At 39.4% G+C, this 21,963-nt stretch overlaps 1 protein-coding gene across 2 annotated transcripts in view; it reads right to left on the reverse strand.

The window, feature by feature from the left end:
• Window positions 1-21,963, reverse strand: part of Nipal2 (NIPA like domain containing 2) — a 79,491-nt gene that overhangs the window by 48,651 nt on the left and 8,877 nt on the right. For both annotated transcript variants that reach the window (XM_090339126.1, XM_090339125.1), the window contains exons 2-3: window positions 7,415-7,483; window positions 5,012-5,183 (exon numbers count right to left, since the gene is read on the reverse strand). In XM_090339126.1, coding sequence (XP_090195252.1) covers window positions 5,012-5,183; window positions 7,415-7,483 — 241 coding nt within the window. The remainder of the gene's footprint in view (window positions 1-5,011; window positions 5,184-7,414; window positions 7,484-21,963) is intronic.

Raw genomic sequence — 21,963 nt, forward strand, 5'->3', positions numbered from 1 at the left:
ATTACTGCTTCCACTCATCATCTTCTGTCTCCCTATCTTGTAGCAATTCCCTTCCATACCTATCCCCTTCCACCCCTAGACAGATTGATTTCATACTGAGTGAGACAGCCCATGAACCTTAATGCCATCTGGGCTTTTAGATTGTTGATGACTTCTTTATTTTTATCATCTTTGAATGTTTGGACATAGCATAGATCACAGTCACAGGGATAAGTAGGAAATAGATAGCAATTCAATTAATTAAAGAATATGTGCCCTTTGGAGATGTACACATAGAACCTAACTAACTCGACAGGTTTAGAAACTAACTAGTTATATGAAAGTGAATATCCACAAGTGCCCTGTAAAGAACTTGTAACCACTGGGGAAAGTTATAGCATAAAGAGTGTAGATCTAGCTAGGTGCAGGTGGCTAACACCTTTAATCCTAATTATTCAAGAGACTGAGATCTGAGGATCACAGTTTGAATCCAGCCCAGGCAGAAAAGTCCTGGTGAGACTCATATCTCCAATTAAAACCAGAAGGGCGCTGTGCTTCAAAGTGGCAGAGTGCTAGCCATGAGCAAAAAGAACTTAGAGACAGGGCACAGGCCCCTGAGTTCATGCTCCACCACTGACACATCCCCCCCACAAAAAGGTGGATACTATTTTGCTGCCTATCTGTAGATATCCTACTTCATTTGAAAATACTTTCCTTTTTGTGCCAAGCTGGTTAAAGTTTCTAGAACTGTTCTAAATGGAGTCAGTAGCAGGGGTGGAGGGTATGGAGGGGCAGGGAGGTCGTTCAAGGGGAAATCCTCTATCATCTGCTCTCCCTCACCACACATGATCCTTCGCGATGATCTCAAGTTCAGCCCTGGAGTGAAATGGAGATTTATTTGTGAGTATGTATTATGGTTTGAAAAGATGGTGTAAGAAGAAATGACTTGTGTTTGAGCTTATACATTTGCTTCCTTGAATCACCCTTGAGAAGGAGGCGGCTAAAGAGGGCCTGAAGTTGAAATATTAATCAGAGCTAAGAGCATGTCCTACAACACTTTAAAAAAAAGTGTCATCTGTGAAGGCAGCGGGCTCAAGGTTTGGAGGTGGAGGAACTGACCCCGCTGAGGACTAGGGGAACAGGACCCTCAGCAGCGGATTGGAACACTTTAGCTTTTGGTTATCACTGAGAGCTTCATGTTGGGATGAGCAGATTCCCAGGCAGCCTCTGAGTTCTGGTCTCAAACCCTGCCTTCTCCCCCAAAACATTCCTATGACAGGCCAAGAGCATAGCCTAGTGGTACAGTGCTTGCCTTGCATGCACAAAGCCCTGGGTTGGATTTCTCAGTACCACATACATAGAAAAAGCTGGAAGTGGCGCTGTGGCTCAAGTGGTAGAGTGCTAGCCTTGAGGAAAAAGTGTCCAAGGACAGTGCCCAGGCCCTGAGTTTAAGCCCCATGAGTGGCAAAAAAATGTTCCTAAGATCTAGGAGACAGTAGGATAAATGAGGACTGTCAAGATAATGCAGTGCACCCCACTACTCCCTAAGCTTTCTATTGGGTATGTACTGGTACTTTCTCCTCCAGCTTTTTTTTTCTTTTTTTTTAATAGGAACTGAGCATAAAACAGAGTAAGAAACAACACTAGGAGGCAGGAGTTTGGCTTAGTGTTAGAGTGCTTGCCTAATATGCATGAAGACCCAGGCTCAATTCCTTGGTACATAGAAAAAGCCAGAAGTGGTGCTGTGGCTCAAGTGGGAGAGCTCTAGCATTGAGAAAGTCCACGGACAGTACTCAGGCCCTGAGTTCAAGCCAGGACTGGAAAAAAAAAAGAAAACACTAATCACCATGAAATGCAGTTAATGTGAAGAATAAAAACACATTACAGATCAAGGCGAAAGATTTCACCTCCACGGTTGACAAAATCTTTCAAACATTAGTGTATATTAATTGAACAAAGAGACCTGACTGAAATACATGCCTCTAATGTACTCTAACCAACCTCATCCTTTCTAGTATTCAGCCTTATCTTCTTCATTATCTTTTTAAAAATGCAAATGAATTTCATTACTCTATTTTCTTTTTTTTTCTTTTTTTGCCAGTCCTGGGCTTGAGCTCAGGGCCTGAGCACTGTCCTTGGACTTTCTCAAGGCTAGAGCTCTACCACTTGAGCCTCAGCACCACTTCCGGCTTTTTTCTATGTATGTGGTACTGAGGAATCGAACCCGGGTCTTCATGCATGCTAGGCAAGCACTTTAACCACTAGGCCAAACTCCCGGCCATTACTCTATTTTCATACATGCCTATGAGGTACTTTGCTCGTACTCAGTATCCTCTTCAGGTTTTTTTCTCCTAAATCTCCCCTTCCTGTGATTCCGATCTCCAGACAATCCCATTTTATACTTACGTTATTCCTTTCCTCCCTTCCTTCTTTCTCCCCCCTTCCTCTTTTCCTTCTTTTTTCTATACATTTAGAGCCTGCCGATGAGAGAAAATACATGATCTTTGTTTTTCTCAGGCTGGCTTGTTTCACTCAAAATGATGGCCTTTAGTTCCATTCATGTTCCTGCAAGTGACATAATTTTATTCTTTTATTTGACCGGGTAACACTCTATTGTATCTATAGTCTGTATTTGGTTATCCAATCATAAGCACCTAGTTTGGCTATTGTGAATAGTGTTGCTATACTATAAATATGAATATGAAGAGATCCATCAATTCTAATTGACATGCTCTTTGATGCCCATTGCATAGTATTATTGCTGGAACTTTTCTGTGTGTCTACAGACTCTCTAATCCTTTATGAACACCTCTTGTGATTGTCTCCCAGCCAGAAACTGTCTCAAGAGCTATGATGATTCCTTGTTTACAAATCTCCAAAACCCCATCTCAAACAAAAGGGCTCTCCCTTAAGATATCCTGCTACAGTTCTCTAAAATAAGGAAATAACAGAATGTCTTTCTTCACCAGAACTACACTTCTGCACCGGAGTAGTAACTGCCTCTCTCATTCTTCTCACTTGGTGTAAGACTTGCAGATTTATCCTGCAGGTGGAATTTCTAGTCTGTAAGGAGCTGATTGGGTTTTTATCTTTTCCTTCCCCCACAAGAGAACACAGGGATGGACTCTGGGATTGTTTCTTTCTTTGTTACCTTTCTGTATGTCCATGATTTTCAGCTGTCTAGCCACCTCTTCTGTAATTCTTAATATTCTTCTCAGGTCTCTTCAGAATATTGTCTCCCCTGTTTATCTGACTCTGCTCATTCATACAGCCAGTCTTTAATATACCTTCTTGTTCTGCTCATCCCTCTAATTAGATTTGTGTGTGTATGCTAGTCCTGGGGCTTGAACTCAGCACCTAGGCAGTATCCTTGAGTTTTCTCAACGCTAGCACTCTACCACTTGAGTCACAGTACCACCTCTGCCTTTTTCTATGTATGTAATACTAAGGAATTGAACCCAGGGCTTTTGTGCATGCTAGGCAAATACTCTATTGCTATGCCATACTCCCGGTCCCTAATTAGTTATTTTATCAGTTTTTTTTTTTTTTTTTTGCCAGTCCTGGGCTTGGGCTCAGGGCCTGAGCACCGTACCCGGATTTTCTCAAGGCTAGGGCTCTACCACTTGAGCCACAGCACCACTTCTGGCTTTTTGCTATGTATGTGGTTCCGAGGAATCGAACCCGGGTCTTCGTGCATGCTAGGCAAGCACTCTATCACTAGGCCAAACTCCCAGCCCCTATTTTATCAGTTTTTATCTTAGATCTTGAGAAGAAAAAATTTAGAATGCTCATGAATATGTTGCTACATATAGCACATTATTATAACCCACTTTCTCATTTTATTGGATGTCAAAAATAGTATTACTACATGTGTTTTTGCCTCTTCAGAGTAGTACAGGGATTTAAACTAAATAATTTCTAGGAAAAAATCAGTGTTCATTATAAAATATTCTACCAACATACATCATAACAGGAGTTTAAAGCCAGATGCTGGTGGCTCACACCTATAATCCTAGCTATTCAGGAGGCTGAGATCTGAGGATCATGGTTCGAAACAGTCTGAGCAGAAAAGTCCATGAGACTTTTATCTCCAATTATACATATATATTTACTTAAATATGTTTAATTATTTATATATACATACAGCTTAGAAAGAGAAGATAATCAAAATTGAATGAAATTCCTTTTGAGTACACATTATTTAAGTTTAAGCTATACTATTTTTGAAAACATGATGTATTTTTAGAGACATTAAAATTGGATATATGAGCACATGATGTAGATGATTTAGTTGTTCACAATGACTATCATGTTGTTTCTATTTCAATGAGGGCTCTAAATCCACAGAAATTTAGCAGCATGCTGTTTCCATAGCAGCAGAATAAAGAATAAAACTAAAAGATTTTATTGATTTTTAAAAACAGGGTTTGGAGAATTTGGTCTCCTTTTTAGTAATGATGGTATTCTCTCTCTTTTCCTTTCTTTCTCAAAGTCTACAGCAGTGTCTCATTTTGCTCTTTTCTAAATGTATTTAGTAAGACATATAAATTTTAAAGATCAATAGTTGTGGGATTACCAAAAATGTCTAAAATTTATTAGACGTTTTTAGTACATTACTAAAAACATATGATAATGTGGCATAATATTTAACTTTTAGAGATGTTAAATCATGTAGTCAAGATTAAGATAAAATACTGTAGCTACAGGGTAAAATATAACTGCATTAAAAATGCTTTTAGGCAGTCCACTAGTGGTTAAAAACACAACATAACAATTTAGCTTCCTATTAACTTACAAAGACTCAGTCCTTGAGGATCTAGCATTTGAGTGCAAACGGAATAGCTACCAAATGCAAGTTTCTTCATAGCTTACTATTGCTGCATGGCAGGTAAGCATAACTGGAAGCATAATTCCATGTGACTATGGTAAGAAAATGGGGAATACAATTCCTTATTTTGTGTTGCATGTTATATGGCCAATTATTCAAATTTCTTAACATTTCCAGTTGTCACAATGTGGAAAAATGTCCCACCTGCAACAGACATACAACCTAATGGAGCGATGAGCGTGATGGGCGCCACACCATAGGCTGCAAAGTTCCCGGTCTCTCCCACAGCCATCAGTAGGGCTCCACCCCACCAAAGTGTGCTCCTAAAGTAGGGCTTCGGATGCTCTTGCTGTGCCAGCTGAAGATGAGAATATTTCTAGGAGTAAAATCAGAATGTAAGTAAGAAAACATTCCTACCCAATTAAAACTTTCTTTGAAAATTGGAGTCTCATAAATGTACACCATAACTAATTTATTTACAGATCATTATAAAGCAATTAATATGATTTCCTATTTGTCCCAAACATTGATGGCAGGAGCAACTCATATTTACGTAGGAATTTATAATATGACAAGTATTTATTTATTTAATGCTGGCCCTAGGGCTTGAACTCATGGTCTGGGCACTGTCCCTGAGCTTTTGTGCTCAACCCTAGCGCTGTACTACTTGAGCTGTAGCTCCATTTCCAGTTTTGTTTTTTGTTTTTTGAGGGTTTTTTTTGGTAGTTAATTGGAGGTTAGAGTCTCACAGACTTTCCTTCCCTGACTGGCTTTGAACCATGATTCTCAGATCTTAGCATCTTGAGTAGCTAGGATTACAGGCCTGAGCCACAGGATCCCAGTTGAAGGACATTTCTAATACATGAACATGGTATTATTCTTCATTGGTTTGATTCTATTTCAAGCTGATTCATTAAGTTACACAAAATTTTGATTTGATTCATGATCTGGCTTAAAATTAACATTTTATTCCAATGTTAAGGTTAGCAGTTTTTCTAGGTCTTTAACGCAGTTTCAATTAAACTTCTTATTTTTATGTTCCACATTCTTTCAAGGCTTTTAGTCTACACAGACATATCTAATAGTATTTTAAAGAAAGAAAATATCTATGCTACTATGCAGTCCTTCTAAAAGGTATCTCCATCCCATCTGGGAATAAATGTTATGTAGGAAAGCAATTACTAAAAATCAAATCCAGTGATTAATCCATTGAATATAGTTGAAATAAGCTGGGATCTTGTCTACAATCGCAAATACTTGTTTGAGGACAACAAAAAGATTTAATTTCTTTCAGTTGGTGGCTCACATCTTTAATCCTAGCTACTCAGAAGGCTGAGATCTGAGGATCGCAGTTCAAAGCCAGCCTGGGCACTAAGGTCCATGATACTCTTATCTCCAATTAACTACCAGAAAACCGGAAGTGGCTGGGAGTTTGGCCTAGTAGTGCTTGCCTAGCATACATGAAGACCTCGGTTCAATTCCTCAGTACCTCATACACAGAAAAATAGCCAGAATCGGGGCTGTGGCTCAAGTGGTAAAGTACTAAGTGCTCATCTTGAGAAAGCCCAAGGACAGTGCTCAGCTCAAAAAAAAAAAAAAGATTTAATTTTTTTTTTTTTGGTCAGTCCTGGGGCTTGAGCTTGAACTCAAGAGTCTGGGCTTCTTTTTTTTTTTTTCTGGCCTTCTTTTTTGTTGTTGTTCAAGGCTAGCACTCTACCACTTGAGCCACAGCACCATTTCCAGCCTTTTCTATGTATGTGGTACTGAGGAATCAAACTCAGGGCTTCACTGCATGTTAGGTGAGTACTCTACCACTAGGCCACATTCCCAGCTTGGGTTTAATCTCTTTTAAAAATGGAATGAGACAGGTACTGGGAGGGTCATAGTCTGAGGATCGCTCAGGCCAAAGACGGCAACACACACATAATCACCATTAGCTGGGCATGACATGTACACTTGTCACTCCAGCTATGTAAGAGACTGAGATTGGCCAGCTCAGGTAAAAGCATTTGAGAGACTCCATCCAACACAAAGAGCTGGATATGATACTTCATGCCTGTAATCCCAGCAGGAAGCCTACATAGGAAGACCACAACCAAGCTTTCTTGGGGCTAAAAAGTGAGACACTTCCTAAAATAATCAGAACAAAAAGAGCCGGAGGCTCAAATAGTAGAGTGCTTACCTAGTAACTGTAAAGCCTTTAGTTCAAGTCCCAGAAACCACCAAAAATATTTTTAAAGAAATTTTAAAAAATGAAGTTCAGTCTGGATTATATTTGTCTTTATACCAACGGTCACAAAATACACTTCTCTATTTTTTTTTTTCTGCCAGTCCTAGGGCTTGAACTCAGGGCTTTCTCAGGGCTAGAGCTCTTCCACTTGAGCTACAACACTACTTCCAGCTTTTTCTATGTATGTGGTACCAAGGACTCGAATCTGGGTCTTTGTGTATGCTAGGCAAGCACTCTACTACTAGGTCAAACTCCCGGCCCCCATTTTTCTATTTTTTTTTTTTTTTTTTTTTACAGAGGAAAGATTCACAAAGGTCCATGAAAGTGACAAGGTACCCACAAAATCAAACAAAGAATTAGAAAATGGTTTTCCTTACCTGGATATTTAGAGAAATACTGATTACCAAGTTTCCTAAAATGGCCAGTAACACTCCAAAAAGGTGAATCTGTAAAAGAAAACATTGTCTTTAAAAGGTATTTATAATAGTACTTGCAAGATTTTTACTGGGGGGGTAGACACATTAAGTTGATATATTAACACATTCAGTCAGCTTTAGTCAACATCAATTTGCCAGATTTGGAATATGAACATAGTTTAATTAGTATTACTTTTTCACTTTGAATCAAACATTAACTTTTAGAAAGAACTCTATCCTTTACTAGGGTTTTGGGTCCGTCTTACCCCATAAAGTTAAAAAAAAATCATCAAATTATTTGTTCTGTTAGATAATTCTTTTTTTTGTCAATTGTGGAGCTTGAACTCTGGGCTTGGACACTGTCCCTGGGCACTTCACCTCAAGGCTACCACCCTACCGCTCAAGCTACAGTGCCACTTGCAGTTTTCTGCTGGTTAATTGGAGATAAGAGTCGCATGGACTATAGTGCCCAAGCTGGCTATGAACTGTAATCCTCTGATCTCAGCCTCCTGAGTAGCTAGGATTACAGGCATGAGCTACCATGCCTGGCTTAGATAATTCTTATTTATTCTGTCTGTCCATTTTGGGGGTGGGAGATGGGTCTTACATACACTGAATATCTGAGGTATTAAAGAAATACTATTGAATTTGAAGTTAAAGAAAACTCTGAGACATGAATCTGTCATTTTCTAATTTCCCTTTCTGGGCTTCAGTAATAATGAAATGATGAATGTTTCTAGAAACCCCTTTACTTTAAAGCTCTAGTTCTCGGCCCACCACCTTCCAGCCAAGAACCTACACTATCTTTGTGTGTCTGGACACCATGTATTCTGCATCATCCAGCTCCTCACATCACACTTGATGTGTCTCCTCTGCCTTAAGTGTGTGGCACCTTGTCATCCTCTGGCAATCTGAGACACTAGTTCATGCCACTGTATTTACCTGGATGCTGTGGCTCTCTCATCTTCCTCTCCACATCCAAACCACTCTAATCAAACTTCACACTCATGGCCTCAAGGTCCACTTTCCTAAAGACTTCTCAGACCACATCAACCCATTTTAGTTCATTAGACTCTTGATTCAGATGGGGAATATTGGATCCTTACACCACATAAGGCTTGGAGAAATCATCAAGTAAAGAACTGGACAAACATGCTTCTTTTCAGCTGTCTGCAGCTGTATGCCTACAGTGATAATTTTTTAGAGCCCACAAATGATGTAAAATATCCAAATGGCCCTTGGCAGAAATAAGCCTTGTCAACCTTGCAAGCTGTAAATGTTCCTTATTTCTTCTTTGATATTATTAAGTGAACCATTAGTGTACCATTAGTCTTCACAAAGAGAAGGTAATCTTTGGCAGGAGAACCCAGCCTTCAGCTTCTATTGAATCTTCTGAATCATCCACTGCACAAAATTAGGGGTTTAATGAATATAAGCTTGAAAAGTATGTAATAGTTTCAATAAGAACTGCAGAGGTTAAAAAAAGTTCCTACACACTGCTCAAGGTGTTTACCAAAGGCAGCTCATGAATTATTTGATGACTTCAAAAATGCCTTTGCAGCTCCCACTTAGATACAAAGATACAATGTCTTCTTTTAAGTGTAAATTAGCAATGATACAGGGATCTTCCCTCCTTCTATTCTACAGTACATCAGTTTTAGCTAGCTTCCAATTCCAGAGCAATTTGAAATTCAAATGAATATTAAAACCACAAGAAATCATTTTCAGAATGCAAAATGTCTTTGAAGTTGCAGAGCTCTATTACATGAGCTGAAGTGAAATTCAGTATTAAAAATGAAGCTGAAAACTTGTTTCATATATGACATATAATATCCATGGTCTTTAATCAGTTGAGGATTTTTCCTAATAAGTGCACTTGGCAATAATTTTGATTGCTATCCCTCAGGGGAACAACTGTATCATAATACCAATACCATGTGCTCTTTCTACACTTTCTATTTACAATATAATGCATTTGGCAATAATTAGGAAGATAAAAAAATCAAAAGAAATTTGACATTGAATGGATACTTATGAAAATCTCCCATAACTGCAAAAATAAATAGTTGAATGGAAATAACTGACTTCAAAATTCTCTAAATTATTCACTGAATATTTCAAATGACATCAGGCTGGATGTGTAAAGACTGGTGGCAGGGTTTAACAATGATTTCTTGAATATCAAAAAATAGATTACATAGGTTTTTAACTCCATCTACTTAGTAAGTGGAGACAGAAGGGCAGAAGTTGAGCTCATGGAGTTAGCAAGACCCTAAACCAACAAACAGATATTGCCCTCCAAGAATAGCCCTGGACAAAAACACAAGACCTTATCTAAAGAATAACTAAAGCAGAAATGGCTGGGCAAGTGGCGTAAGTGGCAGAGTGCTTGACTAACAAATGGAAGGCCCAGAGTGCAAATGCCATTACAACCGAAAAGCACCCCAAACTTCTGTGAATCAAAGGATATGATCTGTAAAGACAGTAAAAAGTAAAGAGGCAATGAATCAAATGGGAGAAAAGATTGGCACATTACCTAAGTAAGGATGATGTCCTGAAGGCTGTATATAAAAAATACCCACAACTTGCTGAGCACGTGTGGCTCAGGTCTGTAGTCTTAGCTACTCAGAAGACTGAGATCTGCGGGTTGCAGTTCATACAGCCAGTCAGGACAGGAAATTCTATGAGACTTGGCTCTCCAAATAGCTACCCAAAAAAGATGGAGGTGGGGCTGTGGTCCACGTAGTAGAGTTCTAGTCTAGTCTAGAGTGCCAGTCCTGGGGCTTGATCTCAGGGCCTGGACACTGTCCTTGGACTTTCTCAAGGCTAGCGCACCACTTCCAGCCTTTTCTGTGTATGTGGTACCAAGGAATTGAACCCAGGGCTCCGTGCATGCTAGACAAGCACTTTACCACTAGGCTACACTCCTGGCCTGCGTTCTAGTCTTGAACACAAAAGATCAGTAACAGTGCCCAAGTCTTAAGTTCAAACCTTGGGAGAAATGAAAGCAACTGTGTGTGTGTGTGTGTGTGTGTGTGTGTGTGTGTATGTGCGCATGTGTGTGTGCATCCCCTCTACCCCCCATATCGATAACAAAACAAACATCTTGGTTTTAAAATGGGCAAAGGATTTAAGCAGATGCTTTAAAAAAAAAAAAAGACACCCAAATGGCTAAGAAGCATATGAAAAGATGCTCACCATTAATCATTTGGGAAATTGAAATCAAAAGTATAATGATATGCCAGTGCATCAAGTAAGATGACTATAATAAAAATCTGAAAAGTGACAAGTCTTAGCAAGTACACACACAATCAGAACTTCATACACTGTATAAATGGTATGAGCACTTTGGTACAACCTGGCCATTCCTCAAAATGTTAATCATGAAATTATCACTGATTCAGCACTTCCTCTCTTAGGCATATATGTATACAAGAAACATGAAAACATGTTCACACACAAGCTTGTATGAATAACTGTAACAGCATTATTCATAATGTGCTAAAATGGAAATCAAATCAAAATATCTGTTAACTGATAGGTGGATGAACAAACTGTGGTATAGTCACACAATAAAACATCACCCCCCCTTTTTTTTAAAGCTTTGATGGGACCAAGAGCCGGTGGCTCACATTATTATCCAAGCTACTCAGGAGACTGAGTCCTGGGGGCTACAGCTCAAAGCCAGCACAGACAGAGAAGACTGTGAGACTCTCATCTCCAATAAACTACTCAAAAAGGCCAGAAACAGCATTGTGGCTCAAGTGGTAGAGCACTGGCCTTGTGCAAAAGGAAGGTCAGAGGCAGTACCCAGGCCCTGAGCTCAAGGACTAGGAAAAAAAAATGAATGAATGAATTTTGAAAAAGTTTAGGCTGTACAGAAGGATCCAATTATAAAAGAACATATATTAGCTCTCTTGGTTTTAGTGCCATCTTCCTAGGGGGAAAAAAGAGCATATATTATATGAATTTATTTGTATAGTGTCCAGAATAGGCAAATCTATACAAATAGAGAGTGCATGAGTGGTTTGCTGAAAGGGTGAAGAATGGACAGCTAAGGGGTGACAAATAAAAGATGGGAAATTTACATAGTATTTCCCTTCACCCCCAATAAGATGATATACGTGTAATTATTTCCAATCTAGGGATAAGCAATTTTTGTCCAAAGTGGTATAAAAATATATTCCTTTCATTCCTGGATTTTTATTACATTTGTTTATTTCACTTGTATTTTTCTGTCTTCTTTATTTAGAAGATTAAGTCACTTGTTATTCTCCTCATCTAATAATGTATACAACTATACATTTCCTTTTAAGTACACCTTATGTTTTCAGCTGCATGCATAGTTTTGACATGGATAATTACTGTTGTTCTGTTCTAAATGTTTTCTAACTTTCTCATTTTTTGTGTCTGAGTTTTTTTATCTGGATGGGTGTTAATTATTGCATTGTCACTCATGTCTAATTTTACGATCAGAAAATACGTTGTATGTAAACCAGCATTTACTTTATAATCTAGTCTATAAAGTAAAATTCATTTCATAGCTTGGAAGTGCGTGATAAAGTTTTATCAGTGTTCACCACATGCTTGAAACCATTAAAATGGTTTAAAACTGTAATGACTATGTCTAACAGACAGACATATGTTGTATGTTCTACCTATGTTTTCCTATATATTCTTTCCAAATTAATCCATTGATCAAACCTTCGAAGCCCTTACTAAATTTAAATTGTCTAATCTATCAACTTCTGAGATGTATATTAAAGTATGTTACAACTATGGATTTATCTATTTTTTTCTTTTAAATCATTTGTTTTGCTTTACATGTTTTAAGGCGATAAAGTTAAGTATGTATAAATTCAGGATTGTTTTATCTTCCTTATTAGTTTTATCTGCTATGACTAAAATGAAACAATTTTCATTTGATATCTTCCTTTCCCTCATCAGTTCACTTTTTTTTTTTGCCAGTCCTGGGACTTGCACTCAGGGCCTGGGCACTGTCCCTGAGCTTCTTTTGCTCAAGGCTGGCACTTTACCCCTTGAGCCACAGCACCATGTCTGTCCTTGTCTGTTTATGTGGTACTGAGGAATGGAACCCAGGGCTTCAAGCATGCTAGGCAAGCACTCTACCAATAGGTCAAACTCCCGGCCTACTTATTCACTCATGTAGCATTTTAAAACAATACAACCTACATACCAATAGTCACTATGTTGTACAACAGAGCTCTTGAATGTATTGCTCCAACTTAAACTTTCTATCCCTTGACCAACATTTCTCCTTATCTTTCCCTGGTAACCACATGGTGCCATTTAATTTTAGTTGGGACTCTTTATACTACTGAGTAGTACTGCATGGCATGGATGTATCACAGTTGGTTCAACGATTCACTCACCGATGGTATTTGAGTACTTTCCAGTTTAGGGCTGTTATAAATAAAGCTGTTATGAACATTCATGTACAAATCCTGCATGAAAATAAGTCTTAATTTCTCCGGGATAAGTGCCCCAAAAATGTAATTGCTGAGTTGTATGGTAAGTCCATTTTTAGTTCTGAAAGGAAAAGGCCACACTATTTTTCCAGGGTAGTTATACAATCTTACAGTCATAATGTATGAGTGATCAAGCTCTTCCACCAATGTATTATGCATTCTTGACAGAAATTCTGAAGTCAACCAACAATTCTCATCCTCTTGGATAGTCCTAAAACTTCCACTTGCTTCAACAACAGTCTCTCCTCTCTTATCTTAAATGTTGTTGATTAGCACTAGTCACAATAGCCTAGCTATGGAAACAGCCCAGATGCCTTACAATAGATGAGTGGATCCCCAAAAATGTGGTACCTATATACAATGGAATTTTACATAACCATGAGAAAGAATAGTATTAAGTCATTTGCAGGAAAATGAATGGACCTAGAACAAATCATGGTAAGTGAGGTAAGCCAAGCTTGGAGAGACAAATGGTGCTTGTTTTCTCTCATATGTGGAAGCTAGATGTAAAATACACTGGGACGTAAGTTTCACAGGGCTCTAGACATTCACATACTGTGAGATCAAAGGAGAATACTGTTGTTTTTGTTTGTTTTTTTCTTTTTTTTGGTTGTAGGGCTTGAATTCAGCAGGGTCTGGGCACTATCCCTTTTGTGCTCAAGGCTAGTGCCCTATCACTTGAGCCACAGCTCCACTTCCAATTTTCTGGTGGTTAAACTGGAGATGAGTCTCATGAACTTACCTGCCTAGGCTAGCTTTGAACCACAATCCTTAGATCTTAGCCTCCTGAGTCAAAGAGGATAGTCTTAGAAAAGGAAGACAAAGGCACAATGCCTAGGTGCCTCTGATCATATAAAATAATATTTATTTAAATGAACCCCAAGAAATGGAAACAAAAGGTTTTTTACTTTGTTACAAATGTTATTGAGGGCCAGAAGAGTGGCCTAGGGGTAGAGTGCTTGCCTAGCATGCACAAAGCCCTGGGTTCGATTCCTTGGTACTGCATATACAGAAAAGCTAGAACTGGTGCTGTGGCTCAAGTGGTAGGGTTCTATCCTTGAGGAAAAAACCCAAGGATAGGCCCTGAGTTCAAGCCCCAGGGCTGGCAAAAAAAAGTTGTTGCATAGTTTATTAGTATAAACTAGTTCCCCTTGGTTTCTGTGTTGTCAAATTAGTCATTTGATTCTCCATGATTTCTTCACCATCACCATCCGGCATCCTTACCAGAGGTCCAAAGCAATGGGTCTACCCAATGTGGACCAAAATAAGCCTATAAACCTTCTGTGTCTCTCTCTTTCTGCTGGTCCTGGTGCTTGAAAACTCAGGGCCTGGGAGCTGGCCCTGAGCTTCCCTTGTGCTCAAAGGCTCTACCACTCGAGCCACATTCCTGGCTTTTTTGGGTAGTTTATTGGAGCTAAGTATCTCACAGATCTCCCTGCCTGGGCTGACTTTGAACCATGATCCTCAGATCTCAGCCTCCTAAGTAGTAAGAACACAGGTGTGAGCTGCTGATGCCTGGAAAATCTCTTTCTCTCTCTCTCTCTCTTTTCCAGTGCTGGGGACTGGAACTCAGGGCCTGTGCACTGTCCTTGGGTTTTCCTTAAGGCTAGTGTTCTACCACTTGAGCCACAGCACCATTTCCAGCTTCTCTATGTATGTAGTACCAAGGAATCAAACCCGGGTATTCATGCACACTAGGCAAGTACTCTACCATTAGGCCAAACTCCCGGCTCCAACCTTTTCTCTTTATAAGCTTTTTTTTTTAAAAAAAAAAAACAACAGATATTTTGTTAGAGTGATGGAATTAGAATATTCAAAATTTCAGTGCTTTTGTGCTGGTCCTAGGGCTTGTGCCCTCAGTACTTGGGAGCTGTCTCTGAACCTTTTTACTCAAGGCTAGTGCTCTAGCACCTTGAGCCATAGCTCCATTTCCAGCTTTTCGGTGATAAATAACGATAAGAAACTCAGTCTTTTTTTTTCTCCCAGACTGGCTTTGAACTGTGACCTTCAGCTCTCAGCCTCATGAGTAACTTTTCAGTGCCCAGCTTTTCAGTGTTTAAATACACACACACACACACACACACACACACACACACACACACACACGTATTGTTAAGGACAAATGATAACTACATACCGTATCTAATTAGAGGCTATGATAAATGTGCTTTAATGACCACAAAATCCTCACCTGTAATTAGAAATATTCGCATATAGCAGACACTTACAAATTTTTCATCCAATTAAAGATGTGTAGACACCATCATTACTTATTCAGTGTGTTATCTGCTTCCTAACATTGTAGAATTAGCAGATGGTCCCCACTTGTCCTCACCAGTTTAATAGTCTGAAGACTAGTGAGAAAATGGACTAGAGATCCAGGGAAGGAAAATGACTTATGAACTCACACAGCTAGATAGAAGCTACATTTTGCTTCAAGGGACCAAGTTTGAGGGAAATCCCTGTTCTTGGGCTGCAGTAATCTTCTGGCTAGTCAGTGTTAACACACGACATTTTTAAAAATTAGAAACATTTGTTTCTTTATCTCAGGGCAAATGAAACAAAAGGGAAGATAATAGAAGAGATTGTTTCGCTTCTTAATACTGCAGTTATAAACACAGGCCAGAAGCATAGAAAGACTTAATCTCTGGCCTTTTCAGGATGTCTTGGCAAATAGATGGAAGCAGCTCCGGCAAACAATTTATCTAGTGTTAGGTTCAAAATATTAGCACGATAAGTTTTCATTTTAAACAATCTTCTATCCTATCTTTTCTTTTTTGGTGCCAGAATGTTTAGGTATTTCACACTGTCCTGAATTTTTGTTATTGACCTATAATCGATGAGTGAGGAGTCTGGCAGATGGAAATGGGATATAATACAGGAATGTTTGGAATTAGGAATAGTCTGTCCCAGTTCTGGCTTTGAACTCATCCAATTCCTGGATCTGCCTTCAAAACATGAACTCAGAATGAGACCAATATGGAGCTAGTACATGGCTCAAAGGAATATCAGATTCAGAGCAGATTTTGACGTTCAAAACAATTACATTCAACTATGACTGTGATAATGCTAACTTCTGTTTTAGGCAGTAAAAACATGCCTGACTAGAAATCAGAGAGCAAATTTCTAGTCTAAGCATTATGACATGCTGAGTGATGAAGGTCAATGAATCACTACAAGAATGAACTTAAAGGCCTGGGTGGTAAACCCTATTTACTACCAGAACTAGGCATTCAGTGTGCCCAAATGAATACTAGATTCCTTTGTATTTTATTTTTATTTATTTATTTATTTGTGGGTCATGGGGCTTGAACTCTGGGCCTGGGTGCTGTCCCTGAGCTCTTCTGCTCAAGGCTCTCGCCCTATCCCTGGGCCTAGCATTGTCCCTGAGCTCTTCAGATAAAGGCTATCACCCTACCCTAGAGCCAAGCCCCACATCCCATTTTCTTGAGGTTAATTGGAGATAAGAGTCTCAGGTTCTTTTGTGCCTGGGCTGGCTTTGAACCTTGACCCTCAGATCTCAGCCTCCTGAGTAGCTAGGATTTTAGGTGTGAGGCACCGCACCCAGCTAGATTCCTTTTTATTAATGCATATTAATTGTACAAAGGGGATTCATTGTGGTATTTGCACATATGTATATAATGCACTTTGATCAAACTCACCTTCTCCATTACTTTATTTTCCCCTTTCTCTCTTTTTAAATTTTTACGTATGCTTTTTCATACATATGTAAATATAACATAAAATAAATGATATGCACTTACAATATTTATATATTATGCATGCTATTTATATAATAAACTACCATATATTTATATTACATAGACTATGTAGAACCACATATTATTTATATTATTTATATATAAAATAAACTTCAACTATCTTCACCCTCTTCCCATATAACCTTTCCTTTATTCCTCCACTGTCCCACTGGTCCCCCCAAATAGTTTACAATGTGTTGTGTTATTACTAACTTTTTAGGTCTAAGTTCTACATGAGAGAAAACATGCAACATTTGTCTTTCTAAGCTTGGTTTATCTTACTTAACATGATAATCTCCACCCACTTGCATGAAAATAATATAATTCCACTTTTCTTAATGGCTTTATACTTATTTACAAAAATTGTATTTTATTTAATTTAGCTGCAGTAAGTTTTTTCTTTTTCTTAAATTTTCAAAATTGTAATGTACAGAGCGGTTATAGTTATGTTCACCAGATAGTAGGTGCATTACTTCTCACACATTGATTCCCCTTCTTGTGTTTTTGTCCTAATTTCCCTTCCCCCATCCTCTCCCAATCATCTTGTTTCTCCCCCCTCCACCCCCTGCTTCCCTTTCCTATTTCAAATAAACAAATAAACATATATACAATATACCGGGTAACAAAGTCAGATACTGTAATAATATGAGATTAACCAATGGGCAAAAAAGAGAAGAGAAATAACAGAGTACATTAAGAACAACAATCACACAAGATAAAGCTCCTTTCTACATAATCCTGGAGGTCCTTTCATTTAGCCTCATCCTATATGACCTTATGTATCTAGGTTTTGCTATTGTAATCCTCTGTTAGGAGAGTCCTAGGTGTGCACTAATTATTACAAATGAGGGAAACCATTGAGCCCATGCTCCTTTGGGTCTGGCTTACTTTGCTTAATTATGATTTTTTTTCCACGTCTTTCCATTTCCTTACAAATGGGGCGATGTCATTCTTTCTAATGGTGGCATGGAATTCCATTGTGTATAAATACTACATCTTCTTGATCCAGTCATCTACTGAGGGGCATCTGGGTTGGTTCCATATCTTTGCTATGGTAAATAGTGCTGCAATGAACATTGTTGTGCTAGTGTATTTAGTATGTCCTTCTTTCTGGATGTTTGGGTAAATAAATGCGAAAGAGTGGAATTGCTACAGTAAATTCTTAGGAATGCAGCACAGTAGCTTTGGATTTTCCCTTCAATGAACAGGTAGACACATAAATAGCCCAGGCCTAGGTTTGGAAGGGAAAGGAAGATATCCATATTCTTAGAAATATATCCAGAAGGGCTGGGAATGGGGCTTAATGAGACAGTGCTTGCTTCATATGCATCAAACCCTGGGTTCAATTCCTCAGTACCACATAAACAGAAAAGGCTGGAAGTGGCACTGTAGCTCAAGTAGTAGAGCTCTAGCCTTGGACACAGAGAGCCTCAGGGACAGCACCCAGGCTCTGAGTTCAAGCCCCACCCCTGGCAGAAAGAAGGCAGGAAAGCAAGAAATCAAGCAAGCAAGGAAGGAAGGAAAGTGGGAAAGAAGAAAGGAACCTACTGGGAGCCGAATGCAGGGTCAGGCTGGCCCATGAATCTGCATCACTGAGTGGGATGACCACACAAAGAAATGAGCTGTCATGTATGAACCATGCCTAACTTTCAGCTATATCATCAGTATTGTGAATCACTTTCTGCTGAGACTTGATTACCATTGGGTATGAATGTGTTATTGCTTTATCACTCTGCTGAGACCTATAGTGAGAGTAAACACGTGGACCTCCCTGTCCTGCCCACCTTTGTGCTGATAGGCTCCGGCACCCGAGATTAGCTGGGGGGACTTCCTGAATAGAGGAGTTCGAGTTCCTGCCTTGACGGGTCTCCCTGACGTGTCTGATTGTCCTCTGGTGAGGGAGGGCTGGGTGCAGGTGGTCAGTGGGCCCTCTCCTTTCTTGGCTCGTCCTGGTCGGGGCGTGTTCTCCCTACCCCTCTTGCCGGTCAGAAGGGACCGAGGACTAGGAACCCCGACATTCTGGCACCCAACGTGGGGCACAAAAAGAGTGCTCATCAAAAGTGAAACCGTCGGTGAGTCGAGCCAAGAAAAGTATTTGAGTCTGTGATCATTCCCAGTCCGCCTTGGAAATGCCGCGGTGTTGCGGCAGGCAGTGACAGGAACCTGTAAGTATTTATGGGCAAAAACTTACAATGTATATTAAATTTCTATCTATAGCTATGCACACACACACACACACACACACACACACACACGTCTATGATAGGGAACTACCATGTTTTATAATTTCTTTTTGGTTTGGTCGTGTAGCTTGAACTCTGGGCCTGGCCACTTTCCCTGAGCGCTTCATTCAGCTCAAGGCTACTGTCCTACCCCTTGAGTTATAGCACCACTTATGGTTTTCTGGTGGCTAACTGGAGATAAGAGTCTCATGGACTTTTGTGCCTGAGCTGGCTTTGAACCATGATCCTCAGATTTCAGTCTCCTGAGAACTAGGATTACAGGTGTGAGCCACCAGCACCTAGCTGTTTTATACTTTTGAATTAACATGTTTTAACAATTACTAAATTTCAAGGTGAAGGACATAGGTACTGATAGGTTTGAAAAATTTCACACTAAGAAGTAGAAAATCTTGCAAAGGCAGGATCAATAAAATTAAAAAGATTATGGGTCCACTTAAAATAGTTAAAAGTGGAGGTGATAACAGAAAAGGGAATGAAAAGGAAGCTGGTAGCATCAAGAAATGATGTCAAAGAGAAAAATAAAACCACTGCACAACTTAAAACCACATGCAGACTCTGCTTTAAAAAAAAACACCATTCAATTTGGAAGGAAAGGATATGAAATGATCAGAGAAGGTGGTAGGTAATGGTCCACAGCTCGAGGAAACTCACATCAGATGCTATTTATTGAGTCATGCATCTACTCAGGATTCATTCAGCAACTGCAAAATATTAGGTCCTATGTCTGGAATTAAGAATGCCACATATCTTCAAGAAGTCCAGAGGAAGAATCAACAAACAGACCATAGCCTGTCAAATCTGTAATAGAGATATGTTCCACAGAATCTGCAGGGGTAAAGGGCAGAGGATAAATATGCCTCTGTTAGGGAAAGTATTCATAATGTATTCATTTTTGTACCAGTGGCTTAAAACAACAACATTTATCTTCTCACAGTTCTGCAGGCCAGATGTTTCAAGTCAGCTTTGATGGGCTAACATTTAAAAAGTTGGGAAAGCTAAGATCCTTCTTGAAAAGCCATTCCTTGCCTCTTCTAACTTCTGCCAGCTCCTGGCTTCCTTGGCTTGTGGCTGCATCACTCAAATCTCTGGCTCCATGACCACTTTGCTTTTCTCTCCTGTGTGAAATGCCCCTGTCCCCACCATTTCATAAGGATACATGTAAAAACATACAGGATCTGCCTGTGGGGTCCAGGATAATCCCTTCATTTCCAGATCTTTTCCTAAATCACATCTGCAAAATGTGGTTGATATGGTGTACAAAGCAACATTCACAGCTGATTTAGCATTGAAGTGTGGATATATTTGTGTATGGCAGGGTACCATTTATTCAGCCTATCTCAGGGAGGATGTTATGAAAATCTCGCCAACTCACACACCAATATGAGTGAATTTTGGCCAAGGGAAGGACAATAGTACAAATACAATGGTCCAAAGCACAGCGCATCTTCAGGTGTCCTGAAGATCCTGGAAGCAGAGGATCACAGAACAGCTGACTGGAGAGGCAGGCAGTAGCTTTTATGTGTCATGCATCCATAAGCAGGGTTAAGGTACAAAGGACTATAAATCAGACAAGAGTAGGCTTTAAAGAACTTATCTTACTTCAATGTTTTGTTAGTCAGCTTTCCATCACTGTGGCAAAAATGCTTGACAATCGACTAAAAAAGAAGAAAGCTTGACAATCAACTGAAAAAGAGGAAGGGTTAATCTGGGATTATGGTTTTAGAGAAATCAATTAGATCTCTTGCTTTGGGCCTTTTGACAGCACAGTAGGTCATGGAAGAAGTCTGTGGAAAAGGAGGGGCTAGGGTCCTAAGAGTCCCACCAAAGGACCCATGCCCAATAAGCTAGCCTCCTTCTACTAGACCCCATCTTCTAAAGGTCCTACTACTTCCTAAAAGGGAAACAGGCTGAGGACCAAGCCATCAACATGTGAGTCTCTGGGGGACAGTTGAGATCCAACTATTTGCAGTATGGAGGATAAGGTGATAAGGAGGGAGACCTAAGTGTAAGAGTCCAATTAAGAGACTACTTTAGACCAAAAACAGGAAAAATTAAGCTAATTATAACAGGGTCTCAAAGAAATAATGCTTCTAATAGTGAACACTGACAAGAGTCAGAAATATGGTAATGTATTCAGATTATTGGACGGATTGGACTGTTCTTACTGCTGATCTGCATCGTGCTGATCTGAGTTGTCTACAGAACTAATCCAAACAAAGTTAAACTACAATTCTATATATGGCAAAGGAAAAAGAAAAATCTCAGTCAGGAAAAGATTTTTAATTTGTTATCTTGATTATCGCATGCTATAAGGCTATTGTATTCCACTCCTGAGAAAGTCTCATGACATTAGATCCAAATCTGGTGATTAAAAGCCAACAGAGAAAGGTCAGGGTTATATAACACCATACATTGTTGCTAGTCTACAAGCTGTTTCATGCCAATTTCTAATCGACCTAAAAACCTAAGAAGAAAAGCCCAACACACTGCCTTCACATACAATTAAGAGCTATTACATCTTTTCTTTTACCAGAGAATACATTTATTTATATAACCATATGTTACTCACTTTAAAAAAATGAACTCCATTTAGAATAATATTGCCTTAGTTTTACTTAGAAGCCACCACTGTTTTTTGCTTCTCAAGGCTAGAGCTCTACCACTTGAGCCACAGCACCATTTTTGTTTTTTTCTATGTATGGGGTACTGAGGAATCAAACACCTGTCTTTGTGCATGCTAGGCCAACACTCTACCACTAGGCCAAACTCCTGGCCCTCCTTCTACAAAAATGTATTTGTAATCAGAACTTAAAAATCTATAATTCTTCACTTCTGAAGAAGCAAGGTTGTGGACTGCCTTTTTGCAGGCCAAGCCCAGGGTGTGGAATAGTCTGACACCCTAAAGCTGGATGCTAGGAGCTCACTTAGCTGCAAGGCTTTCCTCTAGACCTGTTTGGGTTTCCAGAGTACACTCTCCTTGGGGAACAGTGCATGCCTTGAACTCCAGTGGTAGTTTG

This window comes from Megascapheus bottae, chromosome 9 (genome assembly GCF_031878675.1).
Source record: "Megascapheus bottae isolate mThoBot1 chromosome 9, mThoBot2.hap1, whole genome shotgun sequence".
Lineage (NCBI taxonomy): Eukaryota > Metazoa > Chordata > Mammalia > Rodentia > Geomyidae > Megascapheus > Megascapheus bottae.